The 18501-nt window shown below is 46.6% G+C and overlaps 1 protein-coding gene across 1 annotated transcript in view; it reads right to left on the bottom strand.

The window, feature by feature from the left end:
• Positions 1 to 280: 280 nt before the first annotated feature.
• The window catches only part of LOC311118769 (CBP80/20-dependent translation initiation factor-like), a gene marked incomplete at both ends in the record, with an annotated part of 72619 nt that continues 54398 nt past the window's right edge, over positions 281 to 18501 (bottom strand). Inside the window, one exon of the mRNA XM_084193549.1 lies at positions 281 to 361. Coding sequence (XP_084049675.1) covers positions 281 to 361 — 81 coding nt within the window. The remainder of the gene's footprint in view (positions 362 to 18501) is intronic.

Genomic DNA, 18501 nt, shown 5'->3' with positions numbered 1-18501 from the left:
ACATGTACCATAGTGGTCCTTAGACATGTCTGGTTCATAGTCTAATCGGGGGTTTCTTCCATGAGTCTGATACTTATCATACCGTGTGTGTGTGTGTGTGTGTGTGTGTGTACTTTCCATCCGGATAAAGAGGTTAATAAAAACTTTATAAAGACCACATCCCTTCTCTCTCCTCCTCCCCTATCCACCCCCCCCTTCTCCCCTATACTTCCTCTCTTTCTGTCTCCCCCATCCTCCCCTCTCCTCCCCCATCCTTCCCTCCCCTCTCCCTCTACTTTACCTGGTACTGACTAGTCGTTTCCCCCCTGGCGGCAGCAGCACGGTTAGGCATAGATGGTCCTGGATGATGTGGTGCACGCCTCTAAAAGCAGCATTACAGTGTGTTGGAATGGAGGATGATCCAGGATGGGGAAACAAGGGCGGACACAAAGCAAGAGGGGAGGGAGGAGGAGGAGATGGGAGGGGGAGGAGAGGGGAGGGAAGGGGGAGCGGAGGAGAGGGAAAGAGAGGGGGAGGGAAGGGGGAGGAGATGGGATGGAGGGGAGGGGGAGGAGATGGGATGGGAGGGGAGGGGGAGGAGATGGGGAGGGGGAGGAGATGGGGAGATAAGGGGGAGCAGAGGAGAGGGGAGAGGGGGAGGGGAGGAGAGGGGAGAGGGGGAGGGGAGGAGGAGGGAAGGGGGAGGAGATGGGATGGGAGGGGAGGGGGAGGAGATGGGGAGGGGGAGGAGATGCACAACAACACAACTACAGATTTAATTACACACTTCTACAACAATTCTACATGGCAACTAAAAAGTGGTATAAGAGATGACAGAGACAAAATGGTATGAGAGATGACAGACAGACATACACATGGATCTGCGGCTGGTTGCCGATAGCTGCTGTTGCCGTGACGACAGAGAACTGAGGCTGGCTGCTAGACCCTTTGATTAAGAAACACCTTGGTTGCATCCCAAATGGCACCCTATTCCATTCATAGTGCACTACCTGGTCAAAAGTAGTGTACTTTACTATGTAAAAGGGTGCCATTTAGGACAGCCTTCTTCTCTGACCCAGACCAGACCATCGATCCAGCCAGCCAGCCAGCACAGAGGACCCACTCAATATAACTACCTCAACGTTGAGATGTTTTATTATGTTCCAGACAGGTTCTTTATCGAGTGGTGTATGGATTCACTAGATTTCATTAGCAGTAGCAGCACAGGAGGCTTACCTATTCCTGGTTCAATGCTACTCTGTGTGTGTGTGTGTGTGTGTGTGTGTGTGTGTGTGTGTGTGTGTGCGTGCGTGCGCATCTGCCCTCATCTGTGTCTACAAAGCAAACGTGAGGTCATCCCAGTTGGTCGGTAGTTGTAAGAGGAAAGGCAGCAGATTCAAACCATGTGGTCAGACAGGCAGGCAGGCAGGCAGGCTACTCATCCTCTACTCATCCTCTATTCATCCACACCTAAATGCAGCACACACACACAAATACACTGACATGCCCAACCATCTGTCAACCAATCAAATCAAAGTTAATTAGTCGCGTACACAGATTTGCAGATGTAAATCGCAGGTGCAGCGAAATGCTTGTGTTTCTAGCTCCAACAATGCAGTAATACCTAGCTAAATGCTTGTGTTTCTAGCTCCAACAGTGCAGTAATACGTATCTAAATGCTTGTGTTTCTAGCTCCAACAGTGCAGTAACACTACCTAGCAATAGGCACATAATCCAAAAAGTAAAAAGGAAGAAATTATGAAATATCAGAATGAGCAATGTCAGAGTCCAGAATATATATAATGGTGTGTATGGCCAGTATATGACTAGAAAAGGTGTGTGCAGCAGTCGTTAGTGCCAGTATTCAGACCCCTTGACTTTTTCCACATTTTGTTACGTTACAGCCTTATTCTAAAATGGATTGTTTTTTTCCTCATCAATCTAGACACGATACCCCACAATGACAAAGCAAAAACAGGTTTTTAGAAATATTTGCTAATTTATAAAAAATTTAAAACTGAAATAAAACATTTACATAAGTATTCAGACCCTTTACTCAGTACTTTGTTGAAGCGCCTTTGGCAGCGATTACAGCCTCGAGTCTTCTTGGGTATGATGCTACAAGCTTGGCACACCTGTATTTGGGGAGATTCTCCCATTCTTCTCTGCAGATCCTCTCAAGCTCTGTCAGGTTGGATGGGGAGCATTGCTGCACAGCTATTTTCAGGTCTCTCCAGAGATGTTCGATCGGGTTCAAGTCCGGGCTCTGACTGGGCTACTCAAGGACATTCAGAGACTTGTCCTGAAGCCACTCCTGCATTGTCTTGGCTGTGTGCGTAGGGTCGTTGTCCTGTTGGAAGGTGAACCTTCAAATCAAATCAAATCAAATCAAATCAAATCAAATCAAATTTTATTGGTCACATGCGCCGAATACAACAGGTGCAGACATTACAGTGAAATGCTTACTTACAGCCCTTAACCAACAGTGCATTTATTTTAAACAAAAAAGTAAGAATAAAACAACAACAAAAAAGTGTTGAGAAAAAAAGAGCAGAAGTAAAATAAAGTGACAGTAGGGAGGCTATATATACAGTAAAATAAAGTGACAGTAGGGAGGCTATATATACAGGGGGGTACCGTGGCCCCAGACTGACGTCCTGAGCGCTCTGGAGCGGGTTTTAATCAAGGATCTCTCCGTACTTTGCTCCGTTCATCTTTCCCTCGGTCCTGACTAGTCTCCCAGTCCCTGCCGCTGAAAAACATCCCCACATCATGATGCTGCCACCACCATGCTTCACCGTAGGGATGGTGCCAGGTTTCCTCCAGACGTGACGCTTGGCATTCAGGCCAAAGAGTTCAATCTTGGTTTCATCAGACCAGATAATCTTGTTTCTCATGGTCCTTTAGGTGCCTTTTGGCAAACTCCAAGCGGGCTGTCATAAGCCTTTTACTGAGGAGTGGCTTCCGTCTGGCCACTCCACCATAAAGGCCTGATTGGTGGAGTGCTGCAGAGATGGTTGTCCTTCTGGAAGGTTCTCCCATCTCCACAGAGGAACTCTGGAGCTCTGTCAGAATGACCATTGGGTTCTTGGTCACCTCCATGACCAAGGCCCTTCTGACCCGATTGCGGCCAGCTCTAGGAAGAGTCTTGGTGGTTCCAAACTTCTTCCATTTAAGAATGATGGAGGCCACTGTGTTCTTGGTGACCTTCAATTCTGTAGACATTATTTGATAACCTTCCCCAGATCTGTGCCTCGACAAAATCCTGTCTCGGAGCTAGCCGGACAATTCCTTTGACCTCATGGCGTGGGTTTTGCGCTGATATGCACTGTCAACTGTGGGACCTTATATAGACAATGCGGGCTCCCGAGTGGCGCAGCGGTCTAAGGCACTGCATCTCAGTGTTTGAGGCGTCACTACAGACCCCCTGGTTCGATTCCAGGCTGTATCACAACCGGCCGTGATTGGGAGTTCCATAGGGCGGCGCACAATTGGCTTAGCGTCGTCCGGGTTTGGCCGGTGTAGGCCGTCATTGTAAATAATATTTTTTTCTTAACTGACTTGCCTAGTTAAATAAAGGTAAAATAAAAAATAAATAAAGAATAGACAGGTGTGTGCCTTTCCAAATCATGTCCAATCAATTGAATTTACCACAGGTGGACTCCAATCAAGTTGTAGAAACATCTCAAGGTTGATCAACGGAAACAGGATGCACCTGAGCTCAATTTCGAGTCTCATAGCAAAGTGTCTGTTTTTTATTTGAAATACATTTGAAAAAATGTCAAAAACCAGTTTTTGCTTTGTCATTATGGGGTAGTGTGTGTAGATTGATGAGGGAAAATATGTATTTAATACATTTTTGAATAAGGCTGTAACGTAACAAAATGTGGAAAAGGGGAAGGGGTCTGAATACCTTCCAAATGCACTGTATATAATATCTCTGAAACATTGCAGTCAGGGGTTATATAATATCTCTGAAACGTTGCAGTCAGGAGTTACATAATATCTCTGAAACATTGCAGTCAGGGGTTATATAATATCTCTGAAAGATTGCAGTCAGGGGTTATATAATATCTCTGAAACATTGCAGTCAGGGGTTATATAATATCTCTGAACCGTTGCAGTCAGGAGTTACATAATATCTCTGAAACATTGCAGTCAGGGGTTATATAATATCTCTGAAAGATTGCAGTCAGGGGTTATATAATATCTCTGAACCGTTGCAGTCAGGAGTTATATAATCTCTGAACCGTTGCAGTCAGGAGTTACATAATCTCTGAACCGTTGCAGTGGGACAACAGAAACAAGATTCCTGAATCAAGGCAGCAAGTAAATCAGAGCTCATTTCTATCCAGTTGACATGTCGGCTAAATTCAAAACATGTGTGCATATCTTGTTTTTTTTGTGTGTGTGGTGTTTCCCCTATATGCACTTACCAGTGGCGCACCGAAACATGCCACCGCTGCCGAAGAAATCCTAGGGGAAACACTCTGTATGTGTCTCTCTCTTCAGACAGCAGCTCTAGCACACCTGTGTACTGTGTTTTTACTGTGTACTGTTTGTGTACTGTGTGTTTACTGTGTACTGTGTGTTTACTGTGTACTTACTGTGTTTTTACTGTGTACTGTGTGTTTACTGTGTACTGTGTGTTTACTGTGTTTTTACTGTGTACTGTGTGTGTACTGTGTACTGTGTGTTTACTGTGTACTTACTGTGTTTTTACTGTGTACTGTGTGTTTACTGTGTACTGTGTACTGTGTGTGTACTGTGTGTTTACCGTGTACTGTGTGTGTAGTGTGTACTGTGTGTGTACTGTGTACTGTGTGTTAACTATGTACTGTGTGTTTAGTGTGTACTGTGTGTGTACTGTGTGTTTACTGTGTACTGTGTGTTCACTGTGTGTTTAGTGTGTACTGTGTGTTTACTGTGTACTGTGTGTTTACTGTGTACTGTGTGTTTACTGACACACACAAGTGTTGCAACAGGGCCTTCTACTGCATGTATGAGAGGAGTGCCATTCTCCTTCAACAGCACTACAACAAATCCTATCAAATTAAATAAAACCACTCCTTTCTCTTTCCTCTGAAAAAAAAGAATCTACATTCTCACCCCCTTGGAGTTGAAACATTAAATATATACTGAACAAAATATAAACGCAACATGTAAATGTTGGTCCCATGTTTACCTCCCGAGTGGCGCAGTGGTCTAAGGCACTGCATCACAGTGCTAGCTGTGCCACTAGAGATCCTGGTTCGAATCCAGGCTCTGTCGTAGCCGGCCGCGACCGGGAGACCCATGGGGCGGCGCACAATTGGCCCAGCGTCGTCCAGGGTAGGGGAGGGAATGGCCGGCAGGGATGTAGCTCAGTTCGTAGAGCATGGAGTTTGCAACGGGGAGCCAGTATGAAAAAAATAAAAATAAAATAATAATAATGTATGCACTCACTCACTAAGTCGCTCTGGATAAGAGCGTCTGCTAAATGACTAAAATGTAAATGTAATGTTTCATGAGCTGAAATAAAAGATTCCAGAAATGTTCCATATGCACAAAAAGCTTATTTCTCTCAAATGTGGTGCACAAATTAGTTTATATCCCTGTTAGTGAGCATTTCTCCTTTGTCAAGATAATCCATCCACCTGACAGGTGTGGCATATCAAGAAGCTAATTAAACAGTATGATCATTACGCAGATGCACCTTGTGCTGGGGACAATAAAAGGCCACTCTAAAATGTGCAGTTTTGTCACACAACACAATGCCACAGATGTCTTATGTTTCGAGGGAGCGTGCAATTGGCATGCTGACTGCAGGAACGTCCACCAGATCTATTGCCAGATAATTTAATGTGAATTTTTCTACCATAAACCAACTCCAATGTCATTTCAGAGAATTTGGAAGTACGTCCAACCGGCCTCACAACCGCAGACCACACCAGCCCAGGACCTCCACATCCGGCTTCTTCCCCTGCGGGATCCTCTGAGACCAGCCACCCAGACAACTGATGAAACTGTGGGTTTGCACAACCGAAGAATTTCTGAACAAACTGTCAGAGACCGTCTCAGGGAAACTCATCTGTGTGCTCGTCATCAATCAATCAATCAATTTTATTTTATATAGCCCTTCTTACATCAGCTAATATCTCGAAGTGCTGTACAGAAACCCAGCCTAAAACCCCAAACAGCTAGTAATGCAGGTGTAGAAGCACGGTGGCTAGGAAAAACTCCCTAGAAAGGCAAAACCTAGGAAGAAACCTAGAGAGGAACCAGGCTATGAGGGGTGGCCAGTCCTCTTCTGGCTGTGCCGGGTGGAGATTATAACAGAACCATGCCAAGATGTTCAAAAATGTTCATAAGTGACAAGCATGGTCAAATAATAATCAGGAATAAATCTCAGTTGGCTTTTCATAGCCGATCATTAAGAGTTGAAAACAGCAGGTCTGGGACAGGTAGGGGTTCCATAACCGCAGGCAGAACAGTTGAAACTGGAATAGCAGCAAGGCCAGGCGGACTGGGGACAGCAAGGAGTCACCACGGCCGGTAGTCCCGACGTATGGTCCTAGGGCTCAGGTCTCTCAGTTGGCTTTTCATAGCCGATCATTAAGAGTTGAAAACAGCAGGTCTGGGACAGGTAGGGGTTTCGTAGCCGCAGGCAGAACAGTTGAAACTGGAATAGCAGCAAGGCCAGGCGGACTGGGGACAGCAAGGTGTCATCATGCCCGGTAGTCCTGACGTATGGTCCTAGGGCTCAGGTTCTCAGAGAGAAAGAGAGAACGAGAGAATTAGAGAGAGCATACTTAAATTCACACAGGACACTGGATAAGACAGGAGAAGTACTCCAGGTATAACCAACTAACCCCAGCCCCCCGACACATAAACTACTGCAGCATAAATACTGGAGGCTGAGACAGGAGCGGTCCGGAGACACTGTGGCCCCATCCGAAGAAACCCCCGGACAGGGCCAAACAGGAAGGATATAACCCCACCCACTCCGCCAAAGCACAGCCCCCGCACCACTAGAGGGATATCCCCAACCACCAACTTACAATCCTGAGACAAGGCCGAGTATAGCCCACAGAGGTCTCCACCACAGCACAAACCAGGGGGGGGGCGCCAACCCAGACAGGAAGATCACGTCAGTAACTCAACCCACTCAAGTGACGCACCCCTCCCAGGGACGGCATGAAAGAGCACCAGCAAGCCAGTGACTCAGCCCCTGCAACAGGGTTAGAGGCAGAGAACCCCAGTGGAGAGGGGAACCGGCCTGGCAGAGACAGCAAGGGCTGTTCGTTGCTCCAGCCTTTCCGTTCACCTTCACACTCCTGGGCCAGACTACACTCAATCATATGACCTACTGAAGAGATAAGTCTTCAGTAAAGACTTAAAGGTTGAGACCGAGTCTGCGTCTCTCACATGGGTAGGCAGACTGTTCCATAAAAATGGAGATCTATAGGAGAAAGCCCTGCCTCCCGCTGTTTGCTTAGAAATTCTAGGGACAATTAGGAGGCCTGCGTCTTGTGACCGTAGCGTACGTATTGGTATGTACGGCAGGACCAACTCGGAAAGATAGGTAGGAGCAAGCCCATGTAACGCTTTATAGGTTAACAGTAAAACCTTGAAATCAGCCCTTGCCTTAACAGGAAGCCAGTGTAGGGAAGCTAGCACTGGAGTAATATGATCAAATTTCTTGGTTCTAGTCAGGATTCTAGCAGCCGTATTTAGCACTAACTGAAGTTTATTTAGTGCTTTATCCGGGTAGCCGGAAAATAGAGCATTGCAGTAGTCTAACCTAGAAGTAACAAATGCATGGATTAATTTTTCTGCATCATTTTTGGACAGAAAATTTCTGATTTTTGCAATGTTACGTAGATGAAACCAGGGTCTTGACATGACCGCAGTTCGGCGTCGTAACCGACTTCAGCGGGCAAATGCTCACCTTAGATGGCCACTGGCACGCTGGAGAAGTGTGCTCTTCACAGATGAATCACGGTTTCAACTGTACCGGGCAGATGCGTCGTGTGGACGAGCGGTTTGCTGATGTCAACGTTGTGAACAGAGTGCCCCATGGTGACAGTGGGGTTATGGTATGGGCAGGCATAAGCTACGGACAACGAACACAATTGCATTTAATCGATGGCAATTTGAATGCACAGAGATTCCGTGATGAGATCTTGAGGACAATTGTCGTGCCATTCATCCGCCGCCATCACCTCATGATAATGCATTGCTACATGTCGCAAGGATCTGTACACAATTCCTGGAAACTGAAAATGTCTCGGTTCTTCCATGGCCTGCATACTCATGTCACCCATTGAGCATGTTTGGGATGCTCTGGATCGACGTATATGACAGCGTGTTCCCGTTCACGCCAATATCCAGCAACTTCGCACAGCCATTGGAGTGGGACAACATTCCACAAGCCACAATCAACAGCTTGATCAACTCTATGCGAAGGAGATGTGTCGCGCTACATGAGGCAAATGGTGGTCACACCAGATACTGACTGGTTTTCTGATCCACGGAGTTACACAGATGCACATCTGTATTCTCAGTTGTGAAATCCATAGATTAGGGCCTAGAATTTCTTTCAATTGACTGATTTCCTTACATCTTGCGTTTATATTTTTGTTCAGTTAGCTATCCTGTCTCTGTAAAAAAAAACGTGATGGGAGAGATGAATATTCATTATCACACGCGGCTGTATGCCATCATACGTGCTACCTTGTCCCGGACCTGCTGTTTTCCACTCTCTCACTCTCTCTACCGCACCTGCTGTCTCGACCTCTGAATGCTTGGCTATGAAAAGCCAACTGACATTTAGTCCTGAGGTACTGACCTGTTACAACCTCTACAACCACTGTGATTATTATTTGACCCTGCTGGTCATCTATGAACGTTTGAACATCTTGAAGAACGATCTGGCCTTAATGGCACAGCCAGAAGGGGACTGGCCACCCCTCAGAGCCTGGTTCCTCTCTAGGTTTCTTCCTAGGTTTCTGCCTTTCTAGGGAGTTTTTCCTAGCCACCGTGCTTCTACATCTGCATTGCTTGCTGTTTGGGGTATAAGGCTGGGTTTCTGTATAGCACTTTGTGACGTCTGCTGATGTAAAAAGGGCTTTATAATACATTTGATTTGATCATGGATAATGCCCACTAGGTAGACATAGTAATGTGAAGCCATGAGGATTAATGTGTTGAATAGGAATATAAACACTCAGTGTAGTGTAGGGCCAGGCAGCAGGCAGGCAGAAGGGGAGCAGAGGCTGTATCCCCAATCACACTATTCTCTATATAGTGCATTACAAATAGGCAGTAGGGTACTATTTGGGACTCAGGACAGAGAGATGCTGCTGTGTGTGTGTATGTGTGTGTGTGTGTGTGTGTGTGTGTGTGTGTGTGTGTGTGTGTGTGTGTGTGTGTGTGTGTGTGTGTGTGTGTTTATGCGGTGTGTTCTGCAGTAAAGTGTTCCTGCCAGGGGAAAGATTTGTCCTTTAGCCAGAAAACTCTGACAAACAAGACCGCAGTGTCCTCCCTGCCAGCAGCACTCACGCTGAATGCACACACCTCACACACACGCAGCAGTTCCCACACACACACCAATGTATGTTGAGTTCACATCCATCACAAAGAGAGAGGGGAGACAGATAGAGGGGAGGGGAAAGAGATAGAGGGGAGGGGAGAGCAAGAGAAAGAGAGAGGGGGCGAGATAGAGAGAGGGAGAAGAGAGAGGGAGGAGAGATGAGACAGAGAGGTAATGAAGAAGAGTGAGAGGGTCAGAGAAAGAGAGAGAGTGAAGGAAGGAGAAGGGCTACAGAGGAGAGAGAGAATAGAGGTAGAGAAGGAGAGAGCGCCACCACAGTAAGTCAGTCAGCCAGTGATTTCTGAGCTGTAGACAGAGGACATCTGGACAGGTGTACTAGAAGCACCACACCAGAAAGTGTACACTAGGCACTTCCCTTCCCCCCCGTTGCTGTTCCTCTGTCACCTTTCTATCCCTTTCTACCTCTCCCCCAACTACTCAGTCTCTTTCTTCCTTCCTTTCTCCCACTCTCTCTTAAAAAAGGTCAAGCTCCCCACTGAGAGAGGGAGGAGAGGATGACAGAAAAGGACTGAAATGATTAAATGATGATCTACTCAGCCTACCAGCCTCTCTCCTCACAGCGGTTAATGCTTTTTTTTTTTTTTTTACTGTTTTTTTTTAACTCTCTCTCTTTTTTCTTCCTGTATGGCATGCAGTTCTCCTTTTACCTATCCTGGGGGTGGAAAGCCATAAAATTAATAGCAGTCTCCTGGCTCTATGTTAATTCACGGAATGAATGCCAGAGCTTTTATATTAGGACTGGACCGGGACTGATGCATGTTTCACATTATGATCCAGGCATGGCTCCATCAAACACACTGTCACACACCTTAATGCTACTGCACGGCATGCTGGGAGATGGGCTTGGCCCCATGACAAGATCTGGGAGAGGGAGAGACTACAGAGGCCTGCCCATTGTGGGTGTGTTTCAGCAGGCAGAAGCTAGAAGTGCAGAAAATGTTGCGAGACAAAGACTGTACCAACTCCAGAAAAAGCAGAGAGAGACAGGAGACTAAAGTAATATGGGAGGATATGAGGAGAGAAGCAGAAAAGTCTGGGCCAGACGTTTGAGGTGTGCGTGTATTAGAGTGTTGGGGATGTGAGGAGAGAAGCAGAAAAGTCTGGGCCAGACGTTTGAGGTGTGCGTGTATTAGAGTGTTGGGGCAGTGGAGGCCTGAGTGTGTATATGTAAGGGTTGGACTCAATTCAAATTGAAGGCAGTAAATTCAGGAAGTAAAACTAAAATTACAATTCAATAAATACATTTAAAAAGTCATTTATTTTCTATAACTTCTCAATAAACTGAAAAGTAGAAGCTATTTATACAAAATTATAATACATTTCTGAATATTCAATTCATAACACTTCCTGAATTGACTGCCTTCAATTGGTATTGAGCCCAACCCTGGTGTGTCCGTGCGTGTGTGTGTGTGTGCATGCGTGCATGTGCGCACACAAGTGTGTGTTAACATTTGGTTGGGGCGATGGGGCCCACCCCTTGGCTGAAGCTCCCGTCACTCCCGGCTCTGTGGTACTGTGTCGCTCTATGTCGCTCTGTGCTGCTCTGTGTCGGTCTGTGCTGCTCTGTGTCGGTCTGTGCTGCTCTGTGTCGCTCTGTGTCGGACTGTGCTGCTCCGTGTCGGTCTGTGCTGCTCTGTGTCGGCCCGTGTCACTCTGTGCTGCTCTGTGTCGCTCTGTGTCGCTCTGTGTCGGTCTGTGCTGCTCTGTGTCGCTCTGTGCTGCTCTGTGTCGCTCTGTGCTGCTCTGTGTCGGTCTGTGCTGCTCTGTGCTGCTCTGTGTCGGTCTGTAGCCGCGACCGGGAGACTCATGGGCGGCGCACAATTGGCCCAGCGTCGTCCAGGGTAGGGGAGGGAATGGCCGGCAGGGATGTAGCTCAGTTGATAGAGCATGGCGTTTGCAATGCCAGGGTTGTGGGTTCGATTCCCACAGGGGGCCAGTATAAAAAAAATATATATATATGTGTTCACTAACTGTAAGTCGCTCTGGATAAGAGTGTCTGCTAAATGACTAAAATGTAAATGTATATGTACTGCTCTGTGCTGCTCTGCTCTGTGTCGGTCTGTGCTGCTCTGTGTCGATCTGTGTCAGTCTGTGCTGCTCTGTGTCGGTTTGTGCTGCTCTGTGTCGCTCTGTGTCGGACTGTGCTGCTCCGTGTCGGTCTGTGTCGGTCTGTGTCGCTCTGTGCTGCTCTGTGTCGCTCTGTGCTGCTCTGTGTCGCTCTGTGCTGCTCTGTGTCGGTCTGTGCTGCTCTGTGTCGGTCTGTGCTGCTCTGTGTCGGTCTGTGCTGCTCTGTGTCGATCTGTGTCAGTCTGTGCTGCTCTGTGTCGGTCTGTGCTGCTCCGTGTCGGTCTGTGCTGCTCCGTGTCGGTCTGTGCTGCTCTGTGTCGGTCTGTGTCGCTCTGTGCTGCTCTGTGTCGCTCTGTGCTGCTCTGTGCTGCTCTGTGCTGGTTTGTGCTGCTCTGTGTCGGTCTGTGTCGCTCTGTGCTGCTCTGTGCTGCTCTGTGTCGGTCTGTGCTGCTCTGTGTCGGTCTGTGCTGCTCTGTGCTGCTCTGTGTCGGTCTGTACTGCTCTGTGCTGCTCTGCTCTGTGTCAGTCTGTGCTGCTCTGTGTCGGTTTGTGCTACTCTGTGTCGCTCTGTGTCGGACTGTGCTGCTCCGTGTCGGTCTGTGCTGCTCTGTGTCGGTCTGTGCTGCTCTGTGTCGGTCTGTGCTGCTCTGTGCCGCTCTGTGCCGCTCTGTGCTGCTCTGTGTTGGTCTGTGCTGCTCTGTGTCGTTCTGTGCTGCTCTGTGTCGGTCTGTGCTGCTCTGTGTCGCTCTGTGTCGGACTGTGCTGCTCCGTGTCGGTCTGTGCTGCTCTGTGTCGGTCTGTGTCGCTCTGTGCTGCTCCGTGTCGGTCTGTGCTGCTCCGTGTCGGTCTGTGCTGCTCTGTGTCGGTCTGTGCTGCTCTGTGTCGGTCTGTGCTGCTCTGTGTCGGTCTGTACTGCTCTGTGCTGCTCTGCTCTGTGTCGGTCTGTGCTGCTCTGTGTCGATCTGTGTCAGTCTGTGCTGCTCTGTGTCGCTCAGTGGTTGTGGCTGGAGAGTCCTGCTCTAAGAGCCTCAGCACTTCAGAAAGTATCCAGTTAACCCCCTAAGGTCGATGTCTGCGCCCCAGCTGAAATCTAATTAGCATAATACAAAATTCCCCATAAAAATCTGTCAGTTTAAGCTAGATTTTTGCATTGGATGCGTCTCAATCCACCGCATCCACCCAAGTAACACTACACATCTGCGGTGAAAGGTGACAGAGCTAGAGCGGTGTTTGTCAGACCATGACATCCGAAAATCGGTTTTCTCACAAAATCGTCTGTAGCGTCCGAACGGTTTGACCTAAAAACTATTATGACCACTCTATGGAAAGATGACTCTCATGAACATGATGATTTGCTCTACGACCCCCACAAGTCTTGGTACTCGTCTGAAGTCGGTACAGCCAATCTGCCAACTTCGGTCTGTAGCTTCCGAACAGTTTGGGCTACACACTAATATGACCCCTCTGTGGAAAGGTGAGACTCTCACATACATGTCGGTTGTTTTGCTCTAGGATGCCCACAGGCCTCACAATGCTCGTCTGAAGGTCCCCAGTTGAACACATTTATGGAAGTATACATGGAGACTGTTTAATGCCAAAAATATGGGGTTAAATAGATTTTTGGCGACTATCTGTTATTCAATGCATTTGTATGGGCTAATAGCAGTAAGGCCCAAAATTATTTTTCATCAAATAATTTCGTAATATATATTTTTTATGCTTAAAGGGGTCTTAAAATTCAAAATCAAATAGCTAAATGATCCTTGGTATGATCTTCTTAAAACAATTCCATATAGCTTAGTAGAACCCCCTCCTCCTCCCCCGGCTTAGACAGGGCTTAGACTCTGATGGGTTACATATGCACTAGGGTTGGTCACTATCCAGATTTCCATCCCTCCATTCATACTGTGCCATCCTGGGATATAAGGTATTACCGGCACTGCACACAAGAGGCGCTATTTTATCCTTATTTTTCCCCCCTAAAAAAAAAATCTGTTACTAGAATGCTAACAAAATGCTAACAAATACTAAGGAATTCCCATATTGAATGCTAGGTAAATGCTAACGAGTGATTGCAAACACACTAATAAGACAGACAACCCAGCTCATAAAGTTGTCTCAAAATGCAGTTTGCAGTACGCAGAAAACAAATATTAGACAGCAGGGATCCAGGAGGGGCTTGCCTCTGCTGCTGTTACCAAGAAGCTTGATCTTAGAAGCTAACATTAGCCACTTAGCTAACGTTAGCAAGTTAGCAAAACCCAGCTGGAAATAATTTATTTGGCACAGTTAACCTCATAAAAATGTAATAGTTATAAGATACAGGTAACTGCCAAAATAAAGGAAACACTAACATAAAACGTTGGGCCACCACGATTCACCAGAACAGCTTCAAAGCACCTTGGCATATATTCTACAAGTGTCTGGAACTGTATTGGTGAGATGCAACACCATTCTTCCACAATAGATTCCATCATTTGGTGTTTTGTTGATGGTGGTGGAAAACGCAGACTCAAGCGCCGCTCCAGAGTCTCCCATAAGTTTTCAATTGAGTTGAGATCTGTGCGCTAAAACACACACACACTTTAAACCCCCTATGCTCCTTTGAGACCCCTCTATCAAAGTCACTGAGATCTCTTCTAGCCATGGTAGCCAAAATAATGGGCAACTTGGTATTTGTATACATGACCCTAAGCATGATAACTTAAGTTGCGGTGCAGGAGTGACTCACCTCACAAATCTCCCATTTTGCTCATTGTGGTTCTTTGTATAAAAAAACACGTGGCACAAAGTTGTTTTGGGAAACTAGTACCGGTAAGTTTCATAATTCAAAATAACCTAACAGGTGAAATGATGAACGATATCTGCTTTATCTACTACCTACTGCACAAGTTGACCGCAGCTATTTATTTTAAAAGTAATAATATTCACCTTTATTAAAAACGGATTTTGAAAATCATACCGAGGGTATTTCGATACGGTATATACGGTATACCGCCCAAAACTACAATATTTTTCATCAGTCAATCTTTATAAAGTAACCATAGCCATCATGTTCCTTGGTTACAACACGCTCCTTGGTTACAACATACTCCTTGGTTACAACATACTCCTTGGTTCCTTGGTTACATCATGTTCCTTGGTTACAACATACTCCTTGGTTACAAAATACTCCTTGGTTACAACATGCTCCTTGGTTACAACATGCTCCTTGGTTACATTAAGCTCCTTGGTTACATCAAGCTCCTTGGTTACAACATGCTCCTTGGTTACAAAATACTCCTTGGTTACAACATGCTCCTTGGTTACAACATGCTCCTTGGTTACATCAAGCTCCTTGGTTACAACATGCTCCTTGGTTACAACATGCTCCTTGGTTACATCAAGCTCCTTGGTTACAACATGCTCCTTGGTTACAACATGCTCCTTGGTTACAACATGCTCCTTGGTTACATCATGCTCCTTGGTTACAACATGCTCCTTGGTTACAACATGCTCCTTGGTTTCATCATGCTCCTTGGTTACAACATACTCCTTGGTTACAAAATACTCCTTGGTTACAACATGCTCCTTGGTTACATCATGCTCCTTGGTTACAACATGCTCCTTGGTTACAACATGCTCCTTGGTTACAATATGCTCCTTGGTTACAACATGCTCCTTGGTTACAACATGCTCCTTGGTTACAACATGCTCCTTGGTTACAACATGCTCCTTGGTTTCATCATACTCCTTGGTTACAACATACTCCTTGGTTACAAAATACTCCTTGGTTACAACATGCTCCTTGGTTACATCATACTCCTTGGTTACAACATGCTCCTTGGTTTCATCATGCTCCTTGGTTTCATCATGCTCCTTGGTTACAACATGTTCCTTGGATTCATCATGCTCCTTGGTTTCATCATACTCCTTGGTTTCATCATGCTCCTTGGTTACAACATGCTCCTTAGTTACATCATGCTCCTTGGTTTCAAGGGCCCAGTGTAGCTCAGTTGGTAGAGCATGGCGCTTGCAACGCCAGGGTTGTGGGTTCGATTCCCACAGGGGGCCAGTATGAAAAAAAAAAATGCATGCACTCACTAACTGTTAAGTCGCTCTGGATAAGAGCGTCTACTAAATGACTAAAATGTAAATGTTACATCATGCTCCTTGGTTACATAATCCAATCAAATTTTATTTGCCACATGCGCCGAATACAACAGGTGTAGACTTTACAGTGAAATGCTTACTTACCAACAATGCAGTTTATTTTTTATTTTTTAAAAAGTGTTAATTAAGAAATATATAAAATAAAAGCAAATAGCTAAAGAACAGCAGTAAAATAAAATAACAGTAGGGAGGCTATATACAGGGGGGTACCGGTACAGAGTCAATGTGCGGGGGCACCGGCTAGTCGAGGTAATTGAGGTCATATGTGGGTAGAGTTAAAGTGACTATGCATAAATAGTAAACAGAGTAGCAGCAGCGTAAAAGAGGGGGATGGGGTGGGGGTGGGGGGCAGTACAAATAGTCTGGGTAGCCATGATTAGCTGTTCAGGAGTCTTACGGCTTGGGGGTAGAAGCTGTTTTGAAGCCTTTTGGACCTAGACTTGGCGCTCCGGTACCGCTTGCCGTGCGGTAGCAGAGAGAACAGTCTATGACTAGGGTGGCTTGAGTCTTTGACAATTTTTAGGGCCTTCCTCTGACAACGGCTAGTATAGAGGTCCTTGATGGCAGGAAGCTTGACCCCAGTGATGTACTGGGCCGTACGCACTACTCTCTTCAGCGCCTTGCGGTCGGAGGCCGAGCAGTTGCTATACCAGGCGGTGATGCAACCAGTCAGGATGCTCTCGGTGGTGCAGCTGTAGATCTGAGGACCCATGCCAAATCTTTTCAGTCTCCTGAGGGGGAATAGGTTTTGTCATGCCCTCTTCACGACTGTCTTGGTGTGTTTGGACCATGATAGTTCGTTGGTGATGTGGACACCAAGGAACTTAAAGCTCTCAACCTGTGCTCAGTCCTCCTTTTTTTCCTGTAGTCCACAATCATCTCCTTTGTCTTGATCACGTTGAGGGAGAGGTTGTTATCCTGGCACCACACGGCCAGGTCTCTGACCTCCTCCCTATAGGCTTTCTCATCGTTGTCGGTGATCGGGCCTACCACTGTTGTGTCGTCGGCAAACTTAATGATGGTGTTGGAGTCGTGCCTGGCCATGCAGTCATGGGGTGAACAGGGAATACAGGAGGGGACTGAGCACGCACCCCTGAGGGGCCCCCGTGTTGAGGATCAGCGTGGCAGACGTGTTGTTACCTACCCTTACCACCCGGGGGTGGCCCGTCAGGAATTCCAGGATCCAGTTGCAGAGGGAGGTGTTTAGTCCCAAGATCCTTAGCTTAGTGATGAGCTTTGTGGGCACTATGGTGTTGAACGCTGAGCTGTAGTTAATGAATAGCATTCTCACATAGGTGTTCCTCTTGTCCAGGTGGGAAAGGGCAGTGTGGAGTGCGATAGAGATTGCATCATCTGTGGATCTGTTGGGGCGGTATGCAAATTGTAGTGGGTCTAGGGTTTCTGGGATAATGGTGTTGATGTGAGCCATGACCAGCCTTTCAAAGCACTTCATGGCTACAGATGTGATTGCTACGGGTCGGTAGTCATTTAGGCAGGTTATCTTAGTGTCCTTGGGCACAGGGACTATGATGGTCTGCTTGAAACATGTTGGTATTACAGACTCAGTCAGGGACATTTTGAAAATGTCAGTGAAGACACTTGCCAGTTGGTCAGCACATGCTCGGAGTACACGTCCTGATAATCCGTCTGGCCCTGCCGCCTTGTGAATGTTGACCTGCTTAAAAGTCTTACTCACATCGGCTACAGAGAGCGTGATCACATAGTCATCTGGAACAGCTGATGCTCTCATGCAAGCATAGAAGTGATTTAGCTCGTCTGGTAGGCTTGTGTCACTGGGCAGTTCGCGGCTGTGCTTCCCTTTGTAGTCTGTAATAGTTTTCAAGCCCTGCCACATCCGACGAGCGTCAGAGTCGGTGTAGTACGATTAAATCTTAGTCCGGTATTGACTCTTTGCCTGTTTGATGGTTCATCGGAGGGCATAGCGGGATTTCTTATAAGCTTCTGGGTTAGAGTCCCGCTCCTTGAAAACGGCAGCTCTACCCTTTAGCTCAGTGCGGATGTTGCCTGTAATCCATGGCTTCTGGTTGGGGTATGTACGTACGGTCACTGTGGGGGGGACGTCATCGATGCACTTATTGATGAAGCCAGTGACTGATGTGGTGTACTCCTCAATGCCATCTGAAGAATCCCAGAACATATTCCAGTCTGTGCTAGCAAAACAGTCCTGTAGCTTAGCATCTGCGTCATCTGACCACTTTTTTATTAACCGAGTCACTGGTGCTTTAGTTTTGCTTATAAGCAGGAATCAGGAGGATAGAGTTATGGTCAGATTTGCCAAATGGAGGGCGAGGGAGAGCTTTGTATGCGTCTCTGTGTGTGGAGTAAAGGTGGTCTAGAGTTTTTTTTCCTCTGGTTGCACATTTAACATGATGATAGAAATGAGGTAGAACGGATTTAAGTTTCCCTGCATTAAAGTCCCCGGCCACTAGGAGCGCTGCCTCTCGATGAGCGTTTTCCTGTTTAGTTATGGCCTTATACAGCTCATTGAGTGCAATCTTAATGCCAGCATCGGTTTGTGGTGGTAGATAGACAGCTACAAAAAATATACATGAAAACTCTCTTGGTAAATAGTGTGGTCTACAGCTTATCATGAGATACTATACCTCAGGCGAGCAAAACCTTGAGACTTCCTTAGTATTAGATTTTATGCACCAGCTGTAGTTTACAAATATACACAGACCGCCACC

Source organism: Coregonus lavaretus (assembly GCF_964263955.1).
Source record: "Coregonus lavaretus genome assembly, contig: HAP1_SCAFFOLD_2017, whole genome shotgun sequence".
Classification (NCBI taxonomy): Eukaryota; Metazoa; Chordata; class Actinopteri; order Salmoniformes; family Salmonidae; genus Coregonus; species Coregonus lavaretus.
Note: the sequence above shows the minus strand (reverse complement) of the source record. Positions and strands in the feature narration are given on the sequence as shown.